Source organism: Oreochromis niloticus, linkage group LG5, assembly GCF_001858045.2.
Source record: "Oreochromis niloticus isolate F11D_XX linkage group LG5, O_niloticus_UMD_NMBU, whole genome shotgun sequence".
Classification (NCBI taxonomy): domain Eukaryota; kingdom Metazoa; phylum Chordata; class Actinopteri; order Cichliformes; family Cichlidae; genus Oreochromis; species Oreochromis niloticus.
The window spans coordinates 8689078-8712272 of NC_031970.2; the positions used below are offsets into that span (position 1 = coordinate 8689078).

At 39.3% G+C, this 23195-nt stretch overlaps 1 protein-coding gene across 3 annotated transcripts in view; it reads left to right on the forward strand.

Annotated features, from left to right (window-relative positions):
- Window positions 1-23195, forward strand: part of slc12a5a (solute carrier family 12 member 5a) — a 176100-nt gene that overhangs the window by 118688 nt on the left and 34217 nt on the right. For all 3 annotated transcript variants that reach the window (XM_005458386.4, XM_003453678.5, XM_005458387.4), the window contains exons 2-4: window positions 1743-1843; window positions 2368-2505; window positions 18559-18705. In XM_005458386.4, the coding sequence (XP_005458443.1) occupies window positions 1743-1843; window positions 2368-2505; window positions 18559-18705 (386 nt within the window). The remainder of the gene's footprint in view (window positions 1-1742; window positions 1844-2367; window positions 2506-18558; window positions 18706-23195) is intronic.

The window sequence follows — 23195 nt, forward strand, 5'->3', positions numbered from 1 at the left end:
TCACGAACAATAATAACACAATTAAAAAACGATATCAACAGAGAAGCATCTTAAAACAGAATAAAAATAGATTAAAAAAAAAACTAAATAACAAAAGACCACATTGTACTGATTTTCTGATGGCTGCTTCCAGCAAGCTCAGACCACCTAAAACTGGTTTCCCTAACATAACAATGAGTTCACTGCACTCTGCAGTCACCAGATCACAATGGAAAAGAGCACCTTTGGGATGTGGTAGAACAGGAGATTCATATCATGGATGTGCAGCTGACAAATCTGCAACAGCTCAGTGATATTATCATGTCAGCATGGACCAAAATATCTGAAAAATGTTTCCAGCACCTTGTACAATTGACAATATTAAGAATTTTGGCAGTTCTGAAGCTAAAAGTGGGTCTTAAGCTTATAATAAAAGGTGTAGCTACTAAAGTGTCCACTGTATCTAACGTGAAGTCACACTTAAGGTGTTAAAATTGTATGCACAGAAAATAGTATTTCTTCTATCTGTACCATATCATACAATAAACAGTCAGTTGAAATTACACCCAGAAAAGTTTAAATCAGCAACATAATTAATAATAATGGATTGGATTTCATATAGCGCTTTTCAAGGCACCCAAAGCGCTTTACAATGCCACTATTCATTCACTCTCACATTCACACACTGGTGGAGGCAAGCTACTGTTGTAGCCACAGCTGCCCTGGGGCAGACTGACAGAGGCGAGGCTGCCATATCGCGCCATCGGCCCCTCTGGCCAACACCAGTAGGCGGTAGGGTAAAGTGTCTTGCCCAAGGACACAACGACCAGGACAGAGAGCCCGGGGATCAAACCGGCGACCTTCCGGTTGCAGATACGCTTCCCAACCCCCTGAGCCACGGTCGCCCCGAAAAGATTTAATTATGACAAAAAGATTCTGGTCCTTAAAATAAAATCCTGCTGCATGTGAGAAAGATGTCACGAAAGTGTTTTATAGGAAGCAGTTGTTCACGGTATAAAGGGGAAAATAGATTGAACACTGCCTGAGGTGTACTGAATTTTCAAATGTCAATTAGAAATCAATGAACTTCTTGATCTCGGATAATGAGAATCAATGAATGTGCAAAGAGCTGGATGCTTCCCTCTCACTACACTTTGTTTCGAGGATTTGTTTGTTCTGGCCCTATTTCTGGGCCTGTGAACTCGTAGACAGATGCTTTTCGATAGAGTCATGTTGCCTTCAGCGAGCTGTCACTATCAGGCTGATTCTACAAGTCAGTTTTTTTTTGTTCAGGGTATGAAAAGCTGCCGGGTTGTAGACCCTTTCTTTGTGTTGGCTTTCAGAGTTGTGATGTTGTTTTTCAGTGAGGTGAAAAAACTGATTGACACGTCCAGGTTGTCTTCTTCCTATGGCCATATGGAATACATAGCACTTCACATATTGTCAATACACAGTCCATTAGGTATGCTTCGCTTTCTCAGCATTTCTGACTGCTTCAAGGAGATGGCAAGCTTTTCTTTATCAGACGTTCTCTGTTTTGAGCATTCTGTGTGTTTTTCTTTATTTTAACAATAAAAAAGTAATTATTCCAAAAGTCTACCTATTTTTAAAAGTTGTTACTTTTAGTTGTTACTAAAGTGGTTCCTTTGACATCAGGAATCTTTTATCTGACTTGTGCATTATCCTCTCCCCTAACACGCTCTTTGTCCTCTGCTTTATTTCAGACCACTCTAAAAGTAGATGTGTGTGTTTGTTTCTTCCAGGAGACAGTAACCCCAAGGAAAGCAGCCCCTTCATCAACAGCAGTGATGCTGCCACAGAGAAGACTCAGCAATATGATCGCAAGAACATGGCCTTGTTTGAGGTATAATGCAATACTCTGCATACACACACATACGCGCATGCACACTTTGATTTTGTTAACACACACAATCAGGTGTGATGGTAAGAAGCGGGATACACTCATTTTCACAATTCAGTGATTGAATAGGGGCTCTGACATCGATTAATGAGGGTAATTACTGCGTGAAGGGCATGTGGGAACCTCAGGTTAAAGCAAGAAAATCTCAGAGTGGTGCAGGATTGAACCTCAATGAGGCAATTTGCCTCCGCTCTGCACAGATGTATTTACAATCTCTTCTCAGCGGGATTTCTAGATTGAACAGGAAAAGGGGGTTTATGGTGTACACACTTGTTTTTGTTTCAAATGAGCTGAAATCCACAAAAGAGGATTGCAAGTAAATTAAATGGCTTCTTATCTGCAGTGATCTATGGAAACAGTCACTAAGTGATTGGTAATTTTTTAGAGTTCACTTGTTTGACTGAGATTGTTAATAATATTGGCTAAAATGCTGATTGCAACCTTCCTGTCTACTTGTTTTTCTGCAGGAGGAGATGGACACCAGCCCCATGGTGTCATCTCTTCTCAGTAGCCTGGCCAACTATTCTAACCTGCCCCAAGGTAGCAAGGAGCATGAGGAGGCCGAAAACAATGAGGCTGAGTCATCACGCAAGAAACCTGTTAAGGTATTTATCTTAAAAATATATGCACTGAAACATACAACAGATTTTATAGACAAATAAAGTACCAAAGGTCAACTACTCTAAGAGGGTACCATTAATTTACTTTTCATGGAAAGCTCAAGTGTACCCCTGTTAGAGGATCAGCGTTTGTAAGAAGTAGATGAAGAATATTAATAGAATTTGTTAATTTGTTGATAAGAGTACTATATTTAGTTGTATCCTTAGTTTGCATCTGCCTACATAGCTTAACAAGTAGCAGTTACTCAGCCTGAAAGGGACTGTGAGAGCAGCACAGTTACATCAGCTAGGTTAAAAATGCTTTGCTAATGTTAATGAGTGGAAGCAATGGTCACAGAATAAACCAACTCAGGCAACCAACTGTAGCATTATTGTGAAATATAAGCATGTACCAAGGTTAGCCTTACTTTCACAAAGTCAGCATTACATACATAAAGTAATTAGGGGCCAGTCCCTGCTATTGTCGATCCAACTACCCTTGCTGCTGTCACTGGCAGCAGACAGCAGTAGACACTGTCACTGAGATTTGCCACCATAGTGATAGTGGCACTGAAAAACAGTGGAAGACACAAACTGGTCACTGGATTGGTCTATACAACACACTAACCTATACAGTATGGTAAGTGCAAATGCATGGGAAAACAAGGTTATCTCTGTGATCTCTGACAGAAGCAAACACTAAATGGTAAAATGTGGATTCAAATCGATTGTGTTATAACTGAGCTGCTCCATTAAAAGTTCTTTATCTGGAAAAAGCTGGATGTAATGTGAATGTGCTGCAGCGAGTGTAAAAAAACTAAAACTGCGTTATAAGATCAAGACTAGTGCATAATAATGTTTATGTCTCCTGATTTGTTTATCTGTTCTTTAAAGACTATAAAGAATATATTTAAAATGCTTAAAAGAACATAAATGTTCAGATATATTCATGTGCTGCATCTTATTAGTTAAATGTTGCTGCAATAACAGTGTACTCCAACGCAGAGTAATGATCTTACTGGCTGCAGTATAAAAACTAATGTTGAAATGATAGTGTAAGCTGTCTTCAAAAAATGGGCCAGGTTTTTGGTTATGAAAAATTATTTCTTCTCAAACAAATTACTAAAATTAACTTCCACTGACTTAACTCCCTGCTCAGTATGATAAATCTTTTGCCTATGGATTTACATTTGCAGCAGTGGAATTATTTATGGCTCTTCCTGGTTGAATAACTCGTTCACCCAGAAAGGACCATGTTCCTGTTGCCAGTGGATGGTCATTAAGTGTTACCAAATATAGAGCTGTAATTTACATAAGATCAAATAATGATTCCCCAACAGCACAGTTTTAAATTGTTTTGTTAACACAGTCACTGGAGAGCCTGAAAATCTCCACCAGTTTAGGACTTGCCAATCATTTTCTGTTGATATTATAAATCCCCTGTTCGTGTTACTGGTTTGCAGCTTAAATGCCACTCACTAATGAGTTCCTTCCATATCATCCCATGATATTTTCTGCCGTTGGTGTCGAGATGCCAGCAGGAAGTGGTTTACTTTTCTGGCTTTTTCTCAGCACTTGATGGACAGACTGCTGCATTATTAATCCTGTGGGAAATTATGGTGTTAGGTATGCAGTGACAAGCAAAGCTGAAACTCAATGACAAATGATAATTTGTGAAGGAGCTCATGCCAAATTAGGACAACAGACTGATGGAAAGTGACACGTGTTAAGATATTTCACACCAACTTTTGAAAGTTTCTGACTTCAGAGTTAACCCACATGAGATAAAACACACATTTAAAAAGTGAGACGCTACAGCAGTGACAGTTTGACAGCTTTTCAATGACCTTTGACACTGTCTGTCTTCTCGTGTGTCCAATCAGCCTACTCTGTCTCCCTACCCTTATATATTTGCTTCTATCCACTTCTTGTCTTCCTTCCTGTCCTGCTCTCTGTATTTAGGTCTGCATCTCCCTCAGTTCTGTGTCGCGTTCTTCTGTCATGTTTCGGCTGTGTGGAGGCAGGAGAAGGACCCAAACGCAAAACTCACCGAGACAAAAGTGAACTCAAAACACTGCTTTATTGCAGGCTAGCACGAAAAATATAACAAAACTAAACTGGGACATGGATAACTAACACACAGGGAAACACAGCCATGAGGGAGAACGCGACACAGAACTGAGGGAGACGCAGACCTAAATACACAGAGGGTTAACGAGGGAAGTGGGAGCACACGAGGAACACAGGTGACACTGATAATCATAACAAGACAAGGCAGGAGTAAACGCAACACTGACGGGAGACTGTCAAAGTAACACAGGAAGTACAGAGGTGCAGACAGGAGGAGAGAGAGAGACAGGAGAGCACGGGGAAAGCACAGGCATAGCGGGCTGGGGAGACATGGAATGAAACACAAGGAGGGGAAACGAGGGCTCACAGATACACAGAGGAGCACACAGGGGGTAACCAAAATAAGGGACATCTTAACAGGGCAACCTAGAAACCAAGGCATAAATAAAGAACAACACCCAAAACACGAAAACTAAGAATGCTGGGCCAACATGGCCCAGGATCATGACATGTCCCTCCAAAGTTTTCTTGCCTTTTTTATGTTTGAACTTTTTATCCAGCTCCATTAAATTTAAATGTGTACAGTATTCTATTTATTCAGTGCCGAAAAACTTTCCGAACATTCCCAGCAGCCCCACTTGCACTTTTTGTTTAGTGTTAGTAACCTAGTTTAACATGCTAACTAAACTCATGTGGTAAACATAGTAAGCACTGCATCAAGTAAAGATCAGCATTTATTCATGTTTACAGTTACACAATGACATTGGAAACAGGTTTTTATATTCCATGACGATCATCATTTAACCCATATGAGCAAAAACATTATGATATAACAGTTTTCTTCAAGTGTTATCCTACCATGCAGGTAATTTTATTTTATTTGCACAGGTTATGAGATCTGAGGCTTCTGCCTTCAGCTTTTTTACAGTTTAAATCACATTTAAAAACATCAACAGCAGCCTTTACTTCCAAACACAATTTCAGAGTGTATTGAGATAAGCCACAGGCCTCATTGTGGACAGTTTTCACCAGGACTGCTGTCTCCTCATGAAAACACCCAACAGATCTCTTTACTATCAAGATCAATGGGGACAATGTTTCTGAAAACAGATGTAATGGGGCCAAACTATGCTTCTTACTGGTTTCGCTTATCCTTTTGGGAGCAGCTAAGGACAACAACCATGTACATGAGCCTAACATGCCTTCACTCTTGAACTGGTTGACAGTGAGGTATTGCCACTTTGACCCAACTCTCCCAGTTGTTTGAAATGTAAGGTATATTTGTCCAGCTGTCTTTGGCTCAGATATCACTACGGTATAGGACTAATCTCCCCCCGTCATCCGAACTCCTTCAGTACTTTAATTAGTCTCCATGCTACACCAAGCCGCTGGTCCTCCAATCAGTAGCCCATTCCACAGCAATCTCCCCATCGCTGTGAGAGGCTTTTCATTAAGGCAGCCTGTGGCGCTTTATCGCTCACACAGCGGACTCCCCCCTCCAAAAAAAAATCACCTTCCATCTCCATTTCTCGCTTCACTCCACCTACCGCTCCCTCTGTCTCCTTTTTCATCAGTCCCTCGAGTTAGGAAGAGAGTGAGTTGTGGAAGAGAGAGACAGAAGCAGTAGCCTTTTTGTTCAGTGTGAAAACCAAGATTAGAGATTTGGATGGTGTGTGACATGAGGGATCAGGCTGGAGGTCACAAAGGTTAAGATGGAAACCAGTCAAAGCTAATCTTCTCTGACTTTACCCATTTACAGTTTTTTGCAGTCACTCTGGTGCATTTCTCAGATCAGAATTGAATTTCAATACCTTCAAATCACCCAGTCATCATGATAAAAGCAGGTTTTAAGTTAGGTTGGATTAGGTACAACAGTCTGCTGCTTCCTATATTAACAATTATGTGTGTTCTTTTGATCAAAAGCTATTTTGACCATGTAAAGTGGTTCATTGGGTTTTCATAATTTGTCAAGAATTTCCTACATATTTTGTTAGACTTTTCATTTGGAAATACAAAAAGCAATGCAATATTGTTTTACAGCTCTGGATACAAGCACAAAGGGGGAAAACCAGGAATATTATTGAAATGTAAACACCTGTTAGTTACAACTTTAAATGGCAAATCACAACCACATGAATGTAAAAGATGGCTGTGATTGTTTTCTGAAGACTCAAGCTAAGGATTTTCACCCTCAGCATGTTGGTGCTTTAAAATCAGATACAAGTGTGGCTCTGACTGGGAAACCAAAATGACAGTATATATTCATACACTAGTGACTTGTGAGTCACAGTGTATATTATGCCTGCCCTAGAGCAAACCTTGGTCTGTGTTCTTATTTAATTACCATAATTTTCAATTTGACCATAATGTTGCATAATGTTATAAAAATGTTTGACACTATCAATTATAAACTCATCAGAAAAGATTTTTTCAACCATTATTGATTATGTAATTTTGCAGATCTTAGCAATATATATTTAATAACTAAAGTTAATTCACATTAATTAATTTAGTAGTTATAAATGGTAAACTGTTAGTGTTACAACCTGATTTTCAAGTTCCAGATTCCCACCAACTTACAGTAGCAACAAATACCCTTGCACTGCAGCACATGGAGAATCTGGCGATATCTCATCAAGCCTCTGCAGGCATCTGCTGTGATATATATCATTTTTTTAATGTGTCACAAAGATGTCAGCCGGTTACAGTAAAACCAGTAAAACTACAAAGGTGATTTGTGATTCTCCAGCAGAACTGTTGCAGTCGATGCCCCACATACAGTAATCTGAAAGTCTGTACTGTTTAAATTGTTCTATGCCAGACAGGAAAAAAGAGCAGCGTAGTGCATTTTTAATCATTGTCATCAAAGAGGTTGTTTACATCAGAAAGCATTTCACAGTAGAGTATGCAGTTATATTAACATCACTAAGCTGTTTGACTTTTGTATTTGTAAACAGTGGCATAAGAATTTGTCACAACTTGTCTTGTTACAGGCTTTCGCAGACAATCCATTGTGTGCAGCTGTTAGTTCTGATTGTTTAGAGAAAAAATCTTATTTGAAAAGCTGCTTTTATGTTTTTGTACATGTTAAGAATCATTTTCGCTATCTTCCAAAGCAACTGAGAAAACTAGTACAAGAAGGCAAGGCTTGGTTTTTTGTATATTGGCAATATCTCACTTTAGGCATTCGATTATCAACATTTGATAAAGCTTTACTAAAAAACTTAGTTCTGGTTTAATATATAAGAAACAAATACCACATTTTTCTCCTCTGTAAATGTTAAAATGTTACAGCTTAGTTTGGGTGTGAATTTCAGTCTCTTGTCCGTATCCCCAAATCATCCAGCACTATGTAAATATAACATTTAATATACTCTTGCTGCAGAATAACATGAAAAATAATGTGTCTGGGAAGTTATCTGAACATGAACACTTTAATCCTTGGTGTTTGTTTTACATGTGGATTGAATTAGTTACTAACTTAGGGCTCAATCACACAGATGTAGAGACTGGGTAGCAACCACAGATCAAAAAGGAAAAATATATATTCCCCAAGTAGTTGGTGGGTGGTTGCTGGAGGTTACTAATCAGTCTTTAGGCATGTAGCTTGTAGTGTTCCTAGTTGTTAGTGTATAGATTTAGTTAGTTTTCAGTATTTTTATATTCTGTTTCTCAAAAAAAAAACAAGCAAACAAAAATAAAGATAACATATCCAGCTGCATTTTCTTAATAGTGCTTTTTGTATGCACAACAGTAAACACAATGCAAACATATGAACCTCTTTTATTCATGTCATTTTCCAAACGACTACACTTGCCAAGAAGGAACACTTGTCCATATGTACTCTGCTTTTTAGAGTGTAATGTTCCCCTTACATAAATGTTTCCCTTCTGGGTGTTTTATGAACCTTGCTCTCAGCTCTGACCTCACCCCTCCCCCCCAACTCCACAACGTCCTCCCTTTCTCATTAGGCTGGCATGAGATCAGCGTTCCCATCAGCTGCTTTCTGAAGAATGTATCGTGATTAATGTGAATTCATGTTAGAGCAGCATGCACATGCTCACAGTGGGGAGAAATAGAAATTTCACAGATACCAGGCTAATAGGCTCAGTAAATGTTTTTGTTCTTCTGAGCCTATTAGCCTGGTATCTGTGAAATTTCAGATTATTATTTATTTTACATGAAATATCAAAAACGTGTTAAAATTCGCATCTTTAAATGACGTGTTTTGTGTAGCAAAAAGTCCCCAAACTGGATATCTTCAGTATGAAAAAAGCAGCAAAATTTAGCATCTGTCATCATCAAATGACTGGAAAAATTCAATCAATTTCAGTATATTTTGCCAATTATTTTTCTGCCAGTGAGCTCATGGATTAATTGCCTAATTGTTCCAGCTCTACAACACTGATAAAACAGGAATTAAAGATATAATTTCAAGATGTTAAATCTTTCGCAAGATAAATGTCATTTACACTAAATTTCCACAAAATTAATGATTTGACTGAAAGAATTAGGAGAAAAATGATCCGTCTTCTCATCTAAAATGTCATTGTTTAAGTTCTCATGATTATTGTGCCCATTTGTATCTACCACATAGTAGCTTAGAGTACATTTTCACCTCACGTGTCTGTTTCTGGCATGTCACTCTTGATCTTAATTTGTAAACACGAGGGAGCAGCAGTACATGTGCATTAGTGGAAAAGGAGTCTGCCAGCCTTGAATCTGAGAGTGCACGTAAACAGCGGTTTCACAGCTGGCTGTAACACATGAGGCTTTGTGGTGGAACCTAGAATATTCTAGTAACACATGTAGATGCTGTTTAGAGGTGGTGCGTCTTGATTTCCGCAGAGGATATTTTGCTACAGTGTTCAGTGTTTTTATTATTTTTTTAAAACACTTTCGCACATACAGACATGCACACGCGCACACAGAAACCCAGCTGACCGCAGAGTGACTGGTTCATCCACAGCCGGTCAGGAAGGCTGATGCTCGCTGGTCTCTCCTCTTGCTGTCTGTTTAATAATTCAGCACACCTGAGCAGAAACACATTTGCCCTATCAGCTCCGGTTTGGCCAGCAGAGCGTGCAGATTGCGTTACAAGCTCCCAGTCTGCCTCCCTCTCTGTTGTTACCCCCCTCTCCCCCCACCTCCCCTGACCTCACTCGCTTCACTTCACGCCTCGGTCTCTGCCAGTAATGAAAATAATGAAACAGTTGCGCGGATCCCCCTCCTCTTCTCCACCCTCTTTTATCTGTCCTTACTCGTTCTTTCGTCTCTTCTTCTCTCTCCTGAGTTTCTACCAAATCAGGTAGAGAAACCACCCATATGTTACACATAATGCGCTACTTTAATATATTATCAAAGTGACGAATTAATCATAAAATAATTATGTGCACTGATACCACTGATTTGCTGCAGGAAGTGGAAACAATTTCACACTCTTGCATTCAATTATATGATTCCACAGTAACATCGGTACATTTCTATCAGCACTTCTCCACAAACAGGTGCAACACCACCCAGACATTTAAAAGAAAATCCAGACATTTGTACATGCAGTACATATTGGTCCTGCTTGTAAGCATAACAAATTCCTGTAAGAAGTGATTTAAAAGATGTCGCTAGTTTTGTCAGCCTAAGCAGCTTGGCAGGTTGTCCAAGACTGTGAAGGCTAGGATGTTTCCCTTCCTCTCAGCTCAGTCAGAAGTAGTGTGTACTCCATCTCCTGATACTTCTCTGCCCTCTTTCTCTTTCATTTTCTTTCCCTTCCGGCTATCCAGGGATTTGGAATTGTTTTCACCTTCTCTTTTTAAATCTGCACTTCCCCAAATTCAACATAGAACTGCTAGCCTCAGCAGGTTAAGAGATGCTCAAAGGAAGGTTGAAATAAGACTATGTGAGTAACATAGGAAAAGGAAGGAGGGGGGATATGGATGTATGAAGCATATAACAAATTAATGCAGTTTTAAAGGAAGATTTATGTTATCTAAAAATACATGTCCATCAGCTGTCTCAATAAGCTGTTTTGAGTCCCTTCTTCCTGTATTACGTCTTCCTCTCATTGGCTGGCCTTCTCAAACAGAAGGTTTTGAACACTATGTGAGCAGGTGATGCTTTTGTACACACAGCCAGAGCTATGTGCCCAAGATGACCATATTAAGGATATTCTCTGGTTGTGACATAATACAGATCCAAAAGTAGAAAAAAACCCAAGAAGGAGTTTTGGGAGCACAGCATTTTGTTTTTGTTTAATATGAAAATCTACCATTATAATAGCATAGTCAAAAGAAAATCAAGTGGAATCACATGTCTGCTCTACGTCAAGGCAACTAAAACTACTTTAAGGTTAAGGAAACCTGCTATAGTTTACATTTCATTCATACAATCTATTGACCTGGCCTTCCACCAAAAACAGCCAGGTACCAGTGATCCAGTTAATGCTTTTTTTTAAAAGAAAATCTTCCTTTTCTGACCTGCACAGATTTTGAAAGAATCAATTTCCCATGGTTTATGGACAAATGTGAATATTTTCTTGTTTGGAATTAGGATGGTCTTTAAATTAAGAACAGCATTTTCATGGCTGTGAGAAGTCTTTTTTTTATAATGCTACACATTGATGCATAGTTGGTGTATAGTTATGTGAGAAAAAGCTCGTGATGGATGTGAAGCTGAAAAGATGGCCAGAGACTGAGATCCAGTCTGGTGATAGACTTGTGCTAAGTGGTAGGGCAGCAGGAGGCAGTGAATCTGAAGTAGGTGCCACAGCAGATGTATTGAAAGGTCCTGTTGTGCATCTAGCACACCTGAGCCATCCATGTGGTGCGTTGACTGCACTTCCCAGGGGATCGGTGGGCAGCTGTTTCTTCCTCTTTCAGTGGTGCCTCGCTGGCCCTACCTGTGGCTCTGCAGCAGTCCGCGTTCCCTTTGCTCTTGGTGGCTCATTCTCCAGGGAAATCACACTGCTGGCTCGTGGCCCATTAAGCAGACACTCCTGTGTATATGTGAGCATGTGCATTTATCAGGGCAGATGCTGGTCAGGCCTGCATTCCCCATCCACAAAATGAAGTAATGAAACACCAACTGAATGAAAATTGAAAAGCAGTACTTTCAGTAAATGCCCTGGCTTTTCTCCCAACAGGGTCATTGATTCAATGCATGTACAAGCATTCAATCTGTTTTAGGCTGTTTTTCAATATAAAGTCATTACAAGCATTCATTAGTTTACCCCATTTCTGTTTTTTGCTGGCTGTTTAACAAATCCATAGAAGTGTTTTATCTTGTTTAGGACTCTGTTTAGGCCCCCACACCCCAAATCCAGTATCTGTTTTCTGTGTCTGTACATCTTATGTAACAATCAGGATTTCTAGCAGACAAACAGTTTGTTTGTTTTTTTCAAAGCCTCCCTGTTGTCAAAGCTGGATTATAATTTATCACTCAGCCATGAGCTACCACAGACACTCATGCAGCAGTCCAACACTGAAGGTCTGCTTGATTGTGGTTCTCCATTGTGTGGGAGAACAGGCAGGGAAAATGACATTTTCCAGTCTGGAGAGAGTTACTGCCTACTTTGGTTTTGTTGTGCTCCTGTGGAGTGTTGCAGGGCATAAACACCTTGTTGCTGTTGTAATACTCAATTGTATTTACACACCTTTTAGCACAGATTATTATAATCTGCATTATCAGTCGTGCTTTCAACCTGCCTTCCTCTAAGTCTACAGTTGTGTATGAAAACCATTAAAGGACAAAAATTATACTGAATTTTCTCACTTCTCCTTAAGCCTTTCTGACAAACTATTCTACCAAGATGTTATCTTTTCCAGATTCCACAATCTAACCTCTGCTATTTCAATTCAAAAAGACATACTCTTTTTCCTTATCTGTATTTGATAATAATCAACCCCTGTATGAAGCTGATATTATACAACTCTTTAACAGTTTCCAGTGAGTGAATGCTGCAAATGATCTGTCCGTGTGATGAAGAGCCCAGAGTGTGTGTATTTAACACAAAGCAGTCGTTAACCCTGTTTTTGAGACTTCTACATAATCAGCGTGACTTCTTTTTACCCTCAAAAAATGACATAATGACACATTTTTAATAACTAAATTGGAAAAATATGGCTTATGTAGCAAATGTGATACAAATTCAAACTCGTATGTGGAGATTAAAATTCGATACATTTTTATATATTTTGTCTAAAGGTTCAACAAACACTCCATCATCAAAAAATTAAAAGTTTCTGGCAGTCATTTCATGGTTCAGGTTTTAAAGGGTTAACATTACTGGTAAATGGACTGGTTCTTATTTCTTATATAGCACTTTTCTGCTCTGCTTGAGCCCTCAAAGCGCTTTATACAACATTCACACACACATTTATACAAGTCTAAGTGCTTTCTATCTAACATTCACACATTCACACTCTGATGAATGTATCAGGAGCAAGTCAGGGTTCAGCATCTTGCCCAAGGATAATTTGGCACCACACCAGAGCAGCCAGGGATTGAACCACCAACCTTCTGTTTAGTAGATAACCTGCTCTACTTCTCAGCCACCCCAGGAAAAGAGATGAGCAGCGAGGAAATTCTTGTTGTTATTAGATTCACCCACCTTGAAAGGAATTACAAAGCTCCAGCTTCCTGAAGGTGTTTTGTCTGCGATATGTAAGCGCACACAGGCTTTCCTTTAATAACATACCTGTTGTTACAAACTAACCTCAGCCCACTTTGTGCAGTGGCAGCAGTTTTGAGTCAAACAACAAAGTGCTGATGGCAGGGGTGCCTTTCTGCCTGCAGCACCTAAGTGCTAATGTATATTACACACCAAGTCCCTGAAGGACCTGCCAGTGGAAAGGCAGTGTTTTTAATTACAGGATTGCTGCTGGGGTGAGAAAGAAGAGAACTGAAAAGTTATAAGAAGACCTGAGGAAAAGTGAAATTGTGTCTTAATTATCCTAAATGTGTGTTTTTATTTTGACTTTCTTGGATTTTAATTCTATGAATTAAAATTTATTTCCGTATTTGACTTTAATACTACCCCTACTGTTTGTCTGTTTTTTCATTAAGTAAAAATTGAACCTTGAAGCAGAGCACAGTGATACTGTACTGTCTGTCTGACGAACAACATAACATATATCAGGTGCACACAGACCAGAAATATACACTAGAAGTAAAATCACCTCTTAGATAATATATATGTAGTTTTACACATAGGAGTCCTTTCAAGGTTTACACCGGGTTTATCTACGCTGACATGCAGATGATGAGAAATGCTCTCTGCCACACACTGAAGGGCACAGTGAGTAGCAATCTTATTTACATACCCTAGACACCCGACAAAGTGTGCAAATAATAATCATATAGTGGGAGATATGACAGAGATGAATGGGGTTTGTTGTCAGCTGCTCCCTCGAGCAACCTGTGGAGGCCAAGATGTGGATCTTTGATTAAAGCACAGCGAGCCTGAAAGTTGAGAGGTTCCCTGCTGCGAGGATTAAGTTGTGCGAGAGGTGAAGCTGTAGATTACATGTCAGCCACATTAAAGACAGAGTGTACACGCACAGGGAAAATATAACAAACACCTTATGGAAAAACTGAAGTGTTGGATTAACAACAGTGCAGTTTAGATTTACTTTGTTATTCTTGCAAATAATAGAACAAGAAACCCGGAGGGGAACTAATGATTATTTTTTTTTATCATCTCTTCATCTACTACTCTTTTTATCGATTAATAATCAATATAACATCTAATCCAGCAGCTGCAAAAAAAAATTAAAAACATTGAATTTCCAAGGACATCTTGAAGCGGCTTGTGTGAGCAAATGCCCAAAAGCAAAAGAAATAATTGACGAATATTTCTGATTAAAATTGCCGCTGAAGATAATTCAGTTGTGTTAGCCAAATAGAAATTTGTAATCAAAAGCAAAGAAAACATTAGGAATTACATACAGTGCTAGGCTATGTGGTAAACCAGTAGAAGATTGACTTATACTGGAATCAGTTGCATTTATTTTGTCTTCTAATGGTTATCCAGTCTTTAAAATACAGAATATAAAGAGTGCTAGCATGCAAACACAAATGTAAGCAAAGACATTTTCAAACAAGGAAATCAAAGTTTACCCACTTGTCATTCTTTTACAGCTCTCTCAGTTGGTGGAAGTCAAAACACTCATCGGTTGCATGGCTGGTTCATTGTTTTGTATCACACTTGTTGTTTTGAATGGTGTATTATGTCAAGTTATGTCAGCTAGCAACTTAAAAAAGGTAAATATCATGATGGAGCAAACACTAATCCGTTGCAGTATTATCAGCCTATTCCTAATACTGTGTGGGTTCCATTCATGTCCTGACTTCTCTGTGGTGTCTCACAGTGGGAAGTCAATAGATCTGTTGGGCCCTGGGGGTGGCAGAGTGGGGCACCAGCCCATCAGGCTTGTTCAGGAACATGGGGTCTGGTCAGTTTGTAGAATGGATCAATACCTGTCGTGTAGCATATGACCAGTTTTATCCACTGACAGGTAAGGTATATAATATAATCATATGATATGATATGATATGATATGAGAAACTGAGTGTTTCTGGTGAGGTAATCAGGGGCTTCCAAAGTGATAAGCTTGCTAATTGCATTTCCGAGTGTGAGCACTTGCTCTGTTGTTTATCTAAAGGAAATTAGAAGATAATTATATTTGTAAGACCTGCTTGGACTTGCTCTGCCTCTGTCTCTCCAGCTCTGCCTCTCTCACTCTGCTCCTCTCTGCAAACAGTACATTATTAATGCTGGAAAGCGGGCCTCTCCAAACAAATCACATACTGTAGCATCAGACACAACATTATTCATTTGATGTCAGCCACTTGTCAGGATGATTTGATTAAAAGTCTGGATTATGAATTCAGCATCTGCTGTCACTTCCCCGTGTGGGCCTCGTGGTTCTAAGTTCTCCATCTTGTGTAGTGTCCATTTGCTACAGCAAATTTAATAACCCCTGTTGAAGAAATATATTAGAGGCCGTGACTGATAACCACGAACCACTTAAGGTTCTCCCTAGAGCACATCATTATTTCATCATACATTTTGAAACCAACGCTGAACTTGAGAGTTTAAAAAACGTAATCATGGAAGAAACGCTTTTATGTGAAAAAGCAAAAGCTAAGAGATCCCTGCTCACGTAACTGTGTGACACTGTTTCCAAATTAGCCCAAACATACTGTAACCTTTTTGTACGTGGCTCTTACTGATTCCCCTGCAGTAAGCTATTAGCTAAAGGTCAATAAATCGGCACAACCAGATTTTCATTAGAGTGTTGAAATAGGACTTATAATGCTCATTTTTAGCTCTGTAATTTCAGCCTTGAACTTTACTGCAGTTGTTCTGACGTTTAAAATAATATTTTGCTGTGCCTCGGTGCTGCCCTCCTGTTTATCAAATGTCTGCAACAAGCCGTTTTAGGTCTGTTCCCCCTCCCCTTATGCTAACTTTATTCTGATTGCCACTTTAAAACAGAAGGTTTGAACAGCAGGTGGGTGAACCTGTGTTCATAACCAGTCTGCATGTGATGACAGTATTAAGGATATCTGCTCTCACTGACATCATACAGGGCCAAGAGTAGGAGCAGTCTAAAGCTTGAGCTTTTTCTGCTGACATGGATTACATGTAATTGAAATTTTGGCTGTGTTGCTATGATCATCCACCATAGTAACTGTAGATTATGGAGGAAAAAAGGGAAAGTTGATATCTCAACTTTAATGAAACATTTTGGGTACTAATGCTGCTGAATCACCAGGACAATTTCTTTTTGTCCTAGAGAATCTCATATATATAAAAAGAACTTCTACACACTTCTACAGGTGCAAGGGCCTAAATTGTGAAAGTTGGGGTATCACAATGTTAGAGTTTCACTTCACCATCATTGTGATCAAGACATTTCTTATGATATTATTTCCAAATCTATCTATCTGTACCAAATTACCCAAAACAGGCCATTATTTACAGAATTGCCACATTAGTATTATGGGCATAATATTGTAATTTCATTCAAGTTATTGGGTACTTGGGTATAATATAATAATTTGTTTTGTTTTAATTAAAAGCTTCTTTGATTTTTATGTCCTTATGTTGTATCAAAGCCATAAGTCTGTAAGCACATTGCCTGCTGGAGTTTATTTTGTTTTACAACCCACCCAGCTTGTGAGCAACAAGATAAATTTTTGGGTGACGTGGTGATTTATTAGGAAAAATAATTAAATTACTAAATATCCAGCGTTAAAAATCAAGGGATAAAACTTAAGGTAACACAGCAGGGAGGTGATAATGAGCCAACCCAGGCATGTCTTTATCCACACCTTGTCAGGTGTGAACAATTAGCAACCTAAAGACCCTTGTACTGTCACTTCAAGGGCAATTACTGCTGACGATGGGCATAAAGTCAGGCCAAATTAAACTATCTATGATTTAGTACTTCCTATCCTAAAGAAAGTCTTTGGTTGTATGAGTAAAGTTCAGTAAACACTGTGTGTATAATTATATAGAGGTGGTGTTCACAGTTTAGCTGTAATTTCCCATTTGAGATTAATTTTTATCACCCAGCTACTGTTTTGTTTTTAATACTTGAAACATTTTTGTAACCTTTCTGTGTATTAGCATCTTTACTAACTCAACCTACAGCTAATCAATCCTTTATTCATAATTTTAAGCTGCATTTAAGTGCAAACATGCAGCAGAGAAGTTCATGTGTTGTCTGTGATATAATGATGTGACAGTGAAGGTCGCTTGGTAAAATGGGTCACGGCTGGATACTAGAATAATTACCTGTCATTGGCCAAGCTGTCCTCGAGCAGGAAATTAATATTTCTCTATTATGTACAGGGTTAGCTGCTGTGTCCTTCAGATTTAATAAATGCCATCATGACGGTACAGACCCACACAGGAAACACTCATATACTGTTCATTAACAAATGCATGCAAACGCATTCACATCAAGTGCATCCAAAAACCTTTGGCAAGAGAATCCTCCTATTAATAAATAAGAAGTGCGGCAAAATACGTCGTCATTCTCCGAACGTCAGTAATTGCCTTCAATAGATCAGCCTCGAAAATACAGAGCAGCTGTCTTTGTCAACTGATCCACACCAGGGACTGCACTGCAGCACCAAAACACAAAGACACCCAGCCTGTAAAGAAATACAGTAATATTTCATGCATTCATTGAACAGATTGGTCCCATGGCTGCCTTCTGATCTCAAATTTTTCTTTATTTCCTGGGCTTAAACTGTTTTTGTAGTCAGCAGAGGATTTGGAAGCAGGAATATAGGAGAGACATATATTTATGCAAGGCGACCAAAAAGTATATTTTGGCATAGAACTTGTAAGCCTTTCCCACTCTTTAACTCCAGTTTACATTATGTCTTCTTACAGCTATCTTTAAAATAAAAAATAACCCAAATGATTATAATTTTAAATATATGTTAAACTACACTAACAAGAAAAAAGAGCCTATAATCAAAAGCGTGTGTTTGCAGTAAATCAACACGCTAATGTGGCAACAACAGTGAGTTCAAGCCAAAGTGGCCTTTTAAAATCACAAATTGGGCCTTTGAAAGTAATAATCTGTCAAGTCCTATGTGCCTTTTTCCTTAATGGCAGTGTGGCCATCTGTGCAGTGTTTTGCTTTATTGTTTTGGGTCTTTGCACGTGTAAAAAAAAAAAAAGGCACATAACACATACTGCAAACTGTGCTTCCCAGCATGCACGGCTGATGTGTTGACTTTTATTGATTAATATATCTGCCAAAATGCAGCAGGAGTCATTCAGTGGGTGCTGCGCATCTGGTGTGGAATGCTTATAGCGAGAGACAAGCTAAGCGTTTACATCTGGAGTCTGACAGCTATCTGATTTTTAACGTTATACAATCTAAATTAAGTACTTGGAGAAACTTAAACTGTAACTGTGCGTGAGTAATGCTCAGGTGTCTCTTTCTTCTCACCCCTCTCTTCTTTCAGGCTCCCCAGCTCGGCACACTGATGGGCGTTTATATGCCGTGCATCCAAAACATCTTCGGAGTCATCCTGTTCCTCAGGATGACCTGGTTGGTGGGAATCGGAGGTGTCATTGGGACTTTCATCATCGTTTTCATGTGCTGTACCACAGTGAGTGTTGTGCATTCTTGTAAAGTTTAGCCCAGGTTCATAGTGAAAATCCGAATTTCACACGTTTTATAAAGTGCAGCATTCGTGGAGCGTAACATATTGTAGAGTGGAAGGTAGCAGATGTAGCAGAATATATTGTTCAGCAGTGTAAGATTGTTATCACCATTGTTGGCTCTGGTGACAACAGCAAAGATTAAGGACCTTGCACAGTATATGGTTGGAGAAACAGAGGGTATAAATATGTTTATAATGGTTCGGTAATTTCTGTGTTTTGATTAGTGAGCAGTAGTTTTCCATTAATGTGGTGCCATACTTTGAATTGCAAGTAATTAGTTCTCTGCATTAACCAAAACGACTTTCTTTTTTATTTCATCCAAAAATAGTTCGCCAGAGGTAGTTTCACAGTAAAATTGGTCATACAGCTGTTGTTCAGTCTCTAAATAGCATTAGTCTCCTTAGTAAGCAGAGTCGGCCTACAATACACACAATGTATCTTTGTTTATTTTTCACAAAGATATCCTCCTTATTTTAAGGATAAGAGCTTTGCTGTAATGTGTTTGAACAGCTTAAATGTTGACATCCTTTCCTGGTTCAGTTAAGCACAATTTCTTTGCTAAACATTTAATACAGCCCAACCCTCTCTGCTCTACAGTTCTATACCGATGTATTATATTGGTTTTATGTCCAATAGAAAACTTTGTCAGTCTGGTAAGGTACCACCCCCAAGAATTTTTAATGTCTTACATCTACAGAAATATGGATAGTTGACCCAGTCGAGGTTTTAAACGGCACATCTAAGGTTACAGCTTACTTAAATGGAGCAGGGTCATCCTGGCAGCTTTTGACAAAGTGTGGTTAAAGAATAACTGCAATTATCTATATAGGAGTATAGTTCACAGACATTTCCCTCTTAACAACGTGGCATTCAGCAGTAATAATAAAGTGACAAACTGGCAAGTATTCATTTTTTAGGGTTTAAACTCTAATCTTACATGAGATAACATTAAAGGAACCCAGAGTGTTGAAGATGATTGTATACCAAAATCTTTCCGTATTCTGAGCAGCAACGGTTCACTTGAAGGTGGCAGGTTTATAGTTGAGGACACAGGCGTTAGCAAGATTATAGAGGGTCCTCAAATGTTTTTTTACGTCTTGCCAAGTCTGAAGGGTGCTGAGAATTACATACGTAGGTTCTTGATACTAAGCACATTTATCTTAAACGTTCACAGAGGTTTGAGATGTATGAAATAAAACTTTTTCTTCTGTATCAGTTTAATAAGCAGTTATGGTTTTTTGTGTTATCATTCTTTTCGAAAAGCTTAAATTGCTGAAAATACTCATAGTTTAGAGTTTAGTAGTTTCTTGTTTTCGAGACATAGAAGAAGCTACTTTCGGCTGCTCCATTATTCACAAGGGGTCTCCACAGCGGGTAGCGCCGCATGTTTGCTTTGGCAGATTTTTACAGCAGATGCCCTTCCTGACTCAACCCCCAAAGGATTTGTGTCTCCTCCCTTGACTCAACTAGGGGTCTTTCGTTTATTAGATGAATGAAAGCCGCTGTTTGTGAGACGTAGTATCTATTTTTATTTGCCAGAATGGTATCACTGACCCTGCACCAAATCCACCAAAGTAGTGTTAAAGTGAAATTTCAAGAGAGGAGGTTTTAATCATCTTATTTTAGCCTGTGTAATGATTCTGGGTCTGAGTGAAGTGTAACGTTGCAGATCACATAACCAGGCTCCTTTTGTGCTGTATAAAGAGCAAACTGCCTCTCTGTCGATGATCTGTTTGTATTTCACAGACCCCACACGTTCAGTCTGTAAAAAAGAACAACATGACACACTGTGATGCTCCCTGGTTCCCTTTAATGTCACTGCCACAGAGCTGTAGTCATGTGTCAGAGTGACTTTGGACTGACACCCTGCCGTGGCCCTGAGACTCGCATTACATAAGACTCCCACAGGATCGAAGTCGCTGCTGTCAGTGGTCTGGCTGGCTTCTACAAGATGATCATGTTTGACTTGTTTGATGCATTTGATTGTCAGAGAGCATATACTTGGCCTCTTCACTCGAAAGCTTAACATCTCTATTCTGAAGGATGTTGACTTAATTTACCGTCTCTGTTGAAAACTTGACAGTGTCCTGCATGAGAGCTTTCTGTCAGACAACACAGGCGCATCCAGTCTGAGTATGGCTTTTCAGTGGATTGCCTTGCTAATTTTATCGTACATGACAGTTTAATTAAAACTTTGTGGTCTATAAGATGTAAGAGTTGTGTCGTTCGTCTGATTTGCATTTTGGGTTATGGACTTTATGTTGGTTTGTCTGCGAGTTTGTGCAACCTAGATTCTCCTCCAGCTGAGTATATTTATAGAACGACCCCCTCAAATCCCAAACACTGCCTGCACAGACACATGCTGCGGCCCCGTCATTTTTCTGTGTGACAGTATAGAGGGCATACTGAATGAAACAGCATATTGATGGAACATAATATGTAATTCCATGTTTGAGCCTGATATTTTAGTAATTACCTCTAAAATACAGAGACTGAATCTCATCAGCTTATTATTTTTTTCCATCAGCATCATAAAAATAAAAATAATTAATAAAAAGGGGAAAAAAAGATTTTGTGTGGTGCCTGAAAAAAATACAGCACTCAGTTTTATGGTGGAAAAAATAGCAGGAGAGAAAAAAAGGCTTGGAGATCAAAGCTGGTTCAGACACAGCTTGACAGGAAGTCGTGCAAACACACACAAACACATTTGCAATTCCTATGCTTCATTTCTTATGCTTTAACACACACACACGAATCAGTGCTAAAAAGTTCCTTACGTCCATTTACTAGAATAAATGTTTAAACTCTGAAAAACATCTCTCAATAATTTCGTCTCACTGTTTAATATCACACAGCCACACACACTTCTTATCACTCACACTGAGCTCATTGCAGAGCCCTGGGGCGATAAGCCCGAGCGTGAACGGTGTGTGAGAAACCCCCACCTCTCTCCTCCTGAGCTCCTTACATAACCACCGAGGCCTTCAGGGGCTGTCAGCAATGAGCGCGCGTGCGTGTGTGTGTGTGTGCATGTACATATGTGTGTGCAGCGATGCCCACCTGAGTGAAATCCACAGGACCCAAAGTGCGAAGGAATCTCGCATGTTGTAAAGCTTAATAATATACAGCAGGACCCCATGTTTTATTCACTTCATGGGATGTCACTGACGGTGCACTTTTCATGAGATGCTTAATCACAGCTGCATATATCTGCAGCTGTCGAATGCTTGCGCCAATATTTTTCTGTCACATCTTGACGGAAAATTAACGAGCCGCAGTGCTCAAACATTCAGGGAATCGTTATATAAAGAACGCGCCTCCGTGTGGAACAGCTCTGACACATTAAACCATTAACCATGAAATTATACGCACAAGCCACCATTTTAAAAATCAGTGCTTTGCTGCAGACAGCATTCTCCAAACAGGGACGTTCAAACGTGTGTACGTCGTAATGGTATATGAGTCTTTTTACCCCAGATAATGAATACAGGCTCTTCCCACATTAAAATGAGCTTTAATATTCTAGATGGAAAGTCATCTGTTATTTGGCCTTCCTCATTACTTCCAGGTCTTGAATCCAAATGCTGTGAGGGGAAGGGTTGGATGCCCTCTGTCGTGACTCATTTAAATGCTTAGGATGCCTTTCTCGCTCATCTCCTCATATTTTACTCTTTCGCTTCTTCAATTTCTCCAAGCCTTTCCTTTTTTCCATTTTGCTGTCTCATTATTCCCTTTCTCCTTCTCCTTCTTCCTTTGATTCTATTCTCTCTCTTGCTCTCATTCTTATTCTATTATTCAATTTTTGTCCTTTTTCTGCCACCTCTGTTCTTGTCTCACAGCATAGCACAGCAGCATCTCGTCCTCTTACTTATAGTTTCCATTGCCACCATCACTCTGAAAGCAAAATCTCCTCCATCACTGTCATTTGACATTGGTGCCTTCCATAGTATACCATCCACAGGGATTTCAAGTGATGAGCAGCACCATGAAACTTCTGTACTTTTGTATGTCAACTGATGAAGTTGTACCTCAAAACAACAATTCTGCATTTGTGTAATGAAGCATGATAATGAAGCACGCTCTCAGGGCAAGGCAAAAGCTCCAGTCCTGTCGAAACCAATTTCCGCTCAACTGTAAGGTCGAAAAAAGGCCAATTCAGAATTTGTCTGTAGCTTTGGGAAGAAACAGACCAAAAGTGTCCTTTGGGGTCATCACTGGGGAGTGTGTGAGCTGGCAGGCTTTTCTTAAAAATGACTTTTTTCACCAAATACATTCCTTGGGCTCATCTGTAATCATGATGGCTTAGCAATTATTCAGGCTTTGCTACCATTCCGATTACATTTTGAAGGAAAACATCCCCTTTGTACAAAATGTAAGCTGTGTGCTGTTGTATCTCATGTGGATGAGACAGATGGTGGGGAGGTCTAATCTGGCC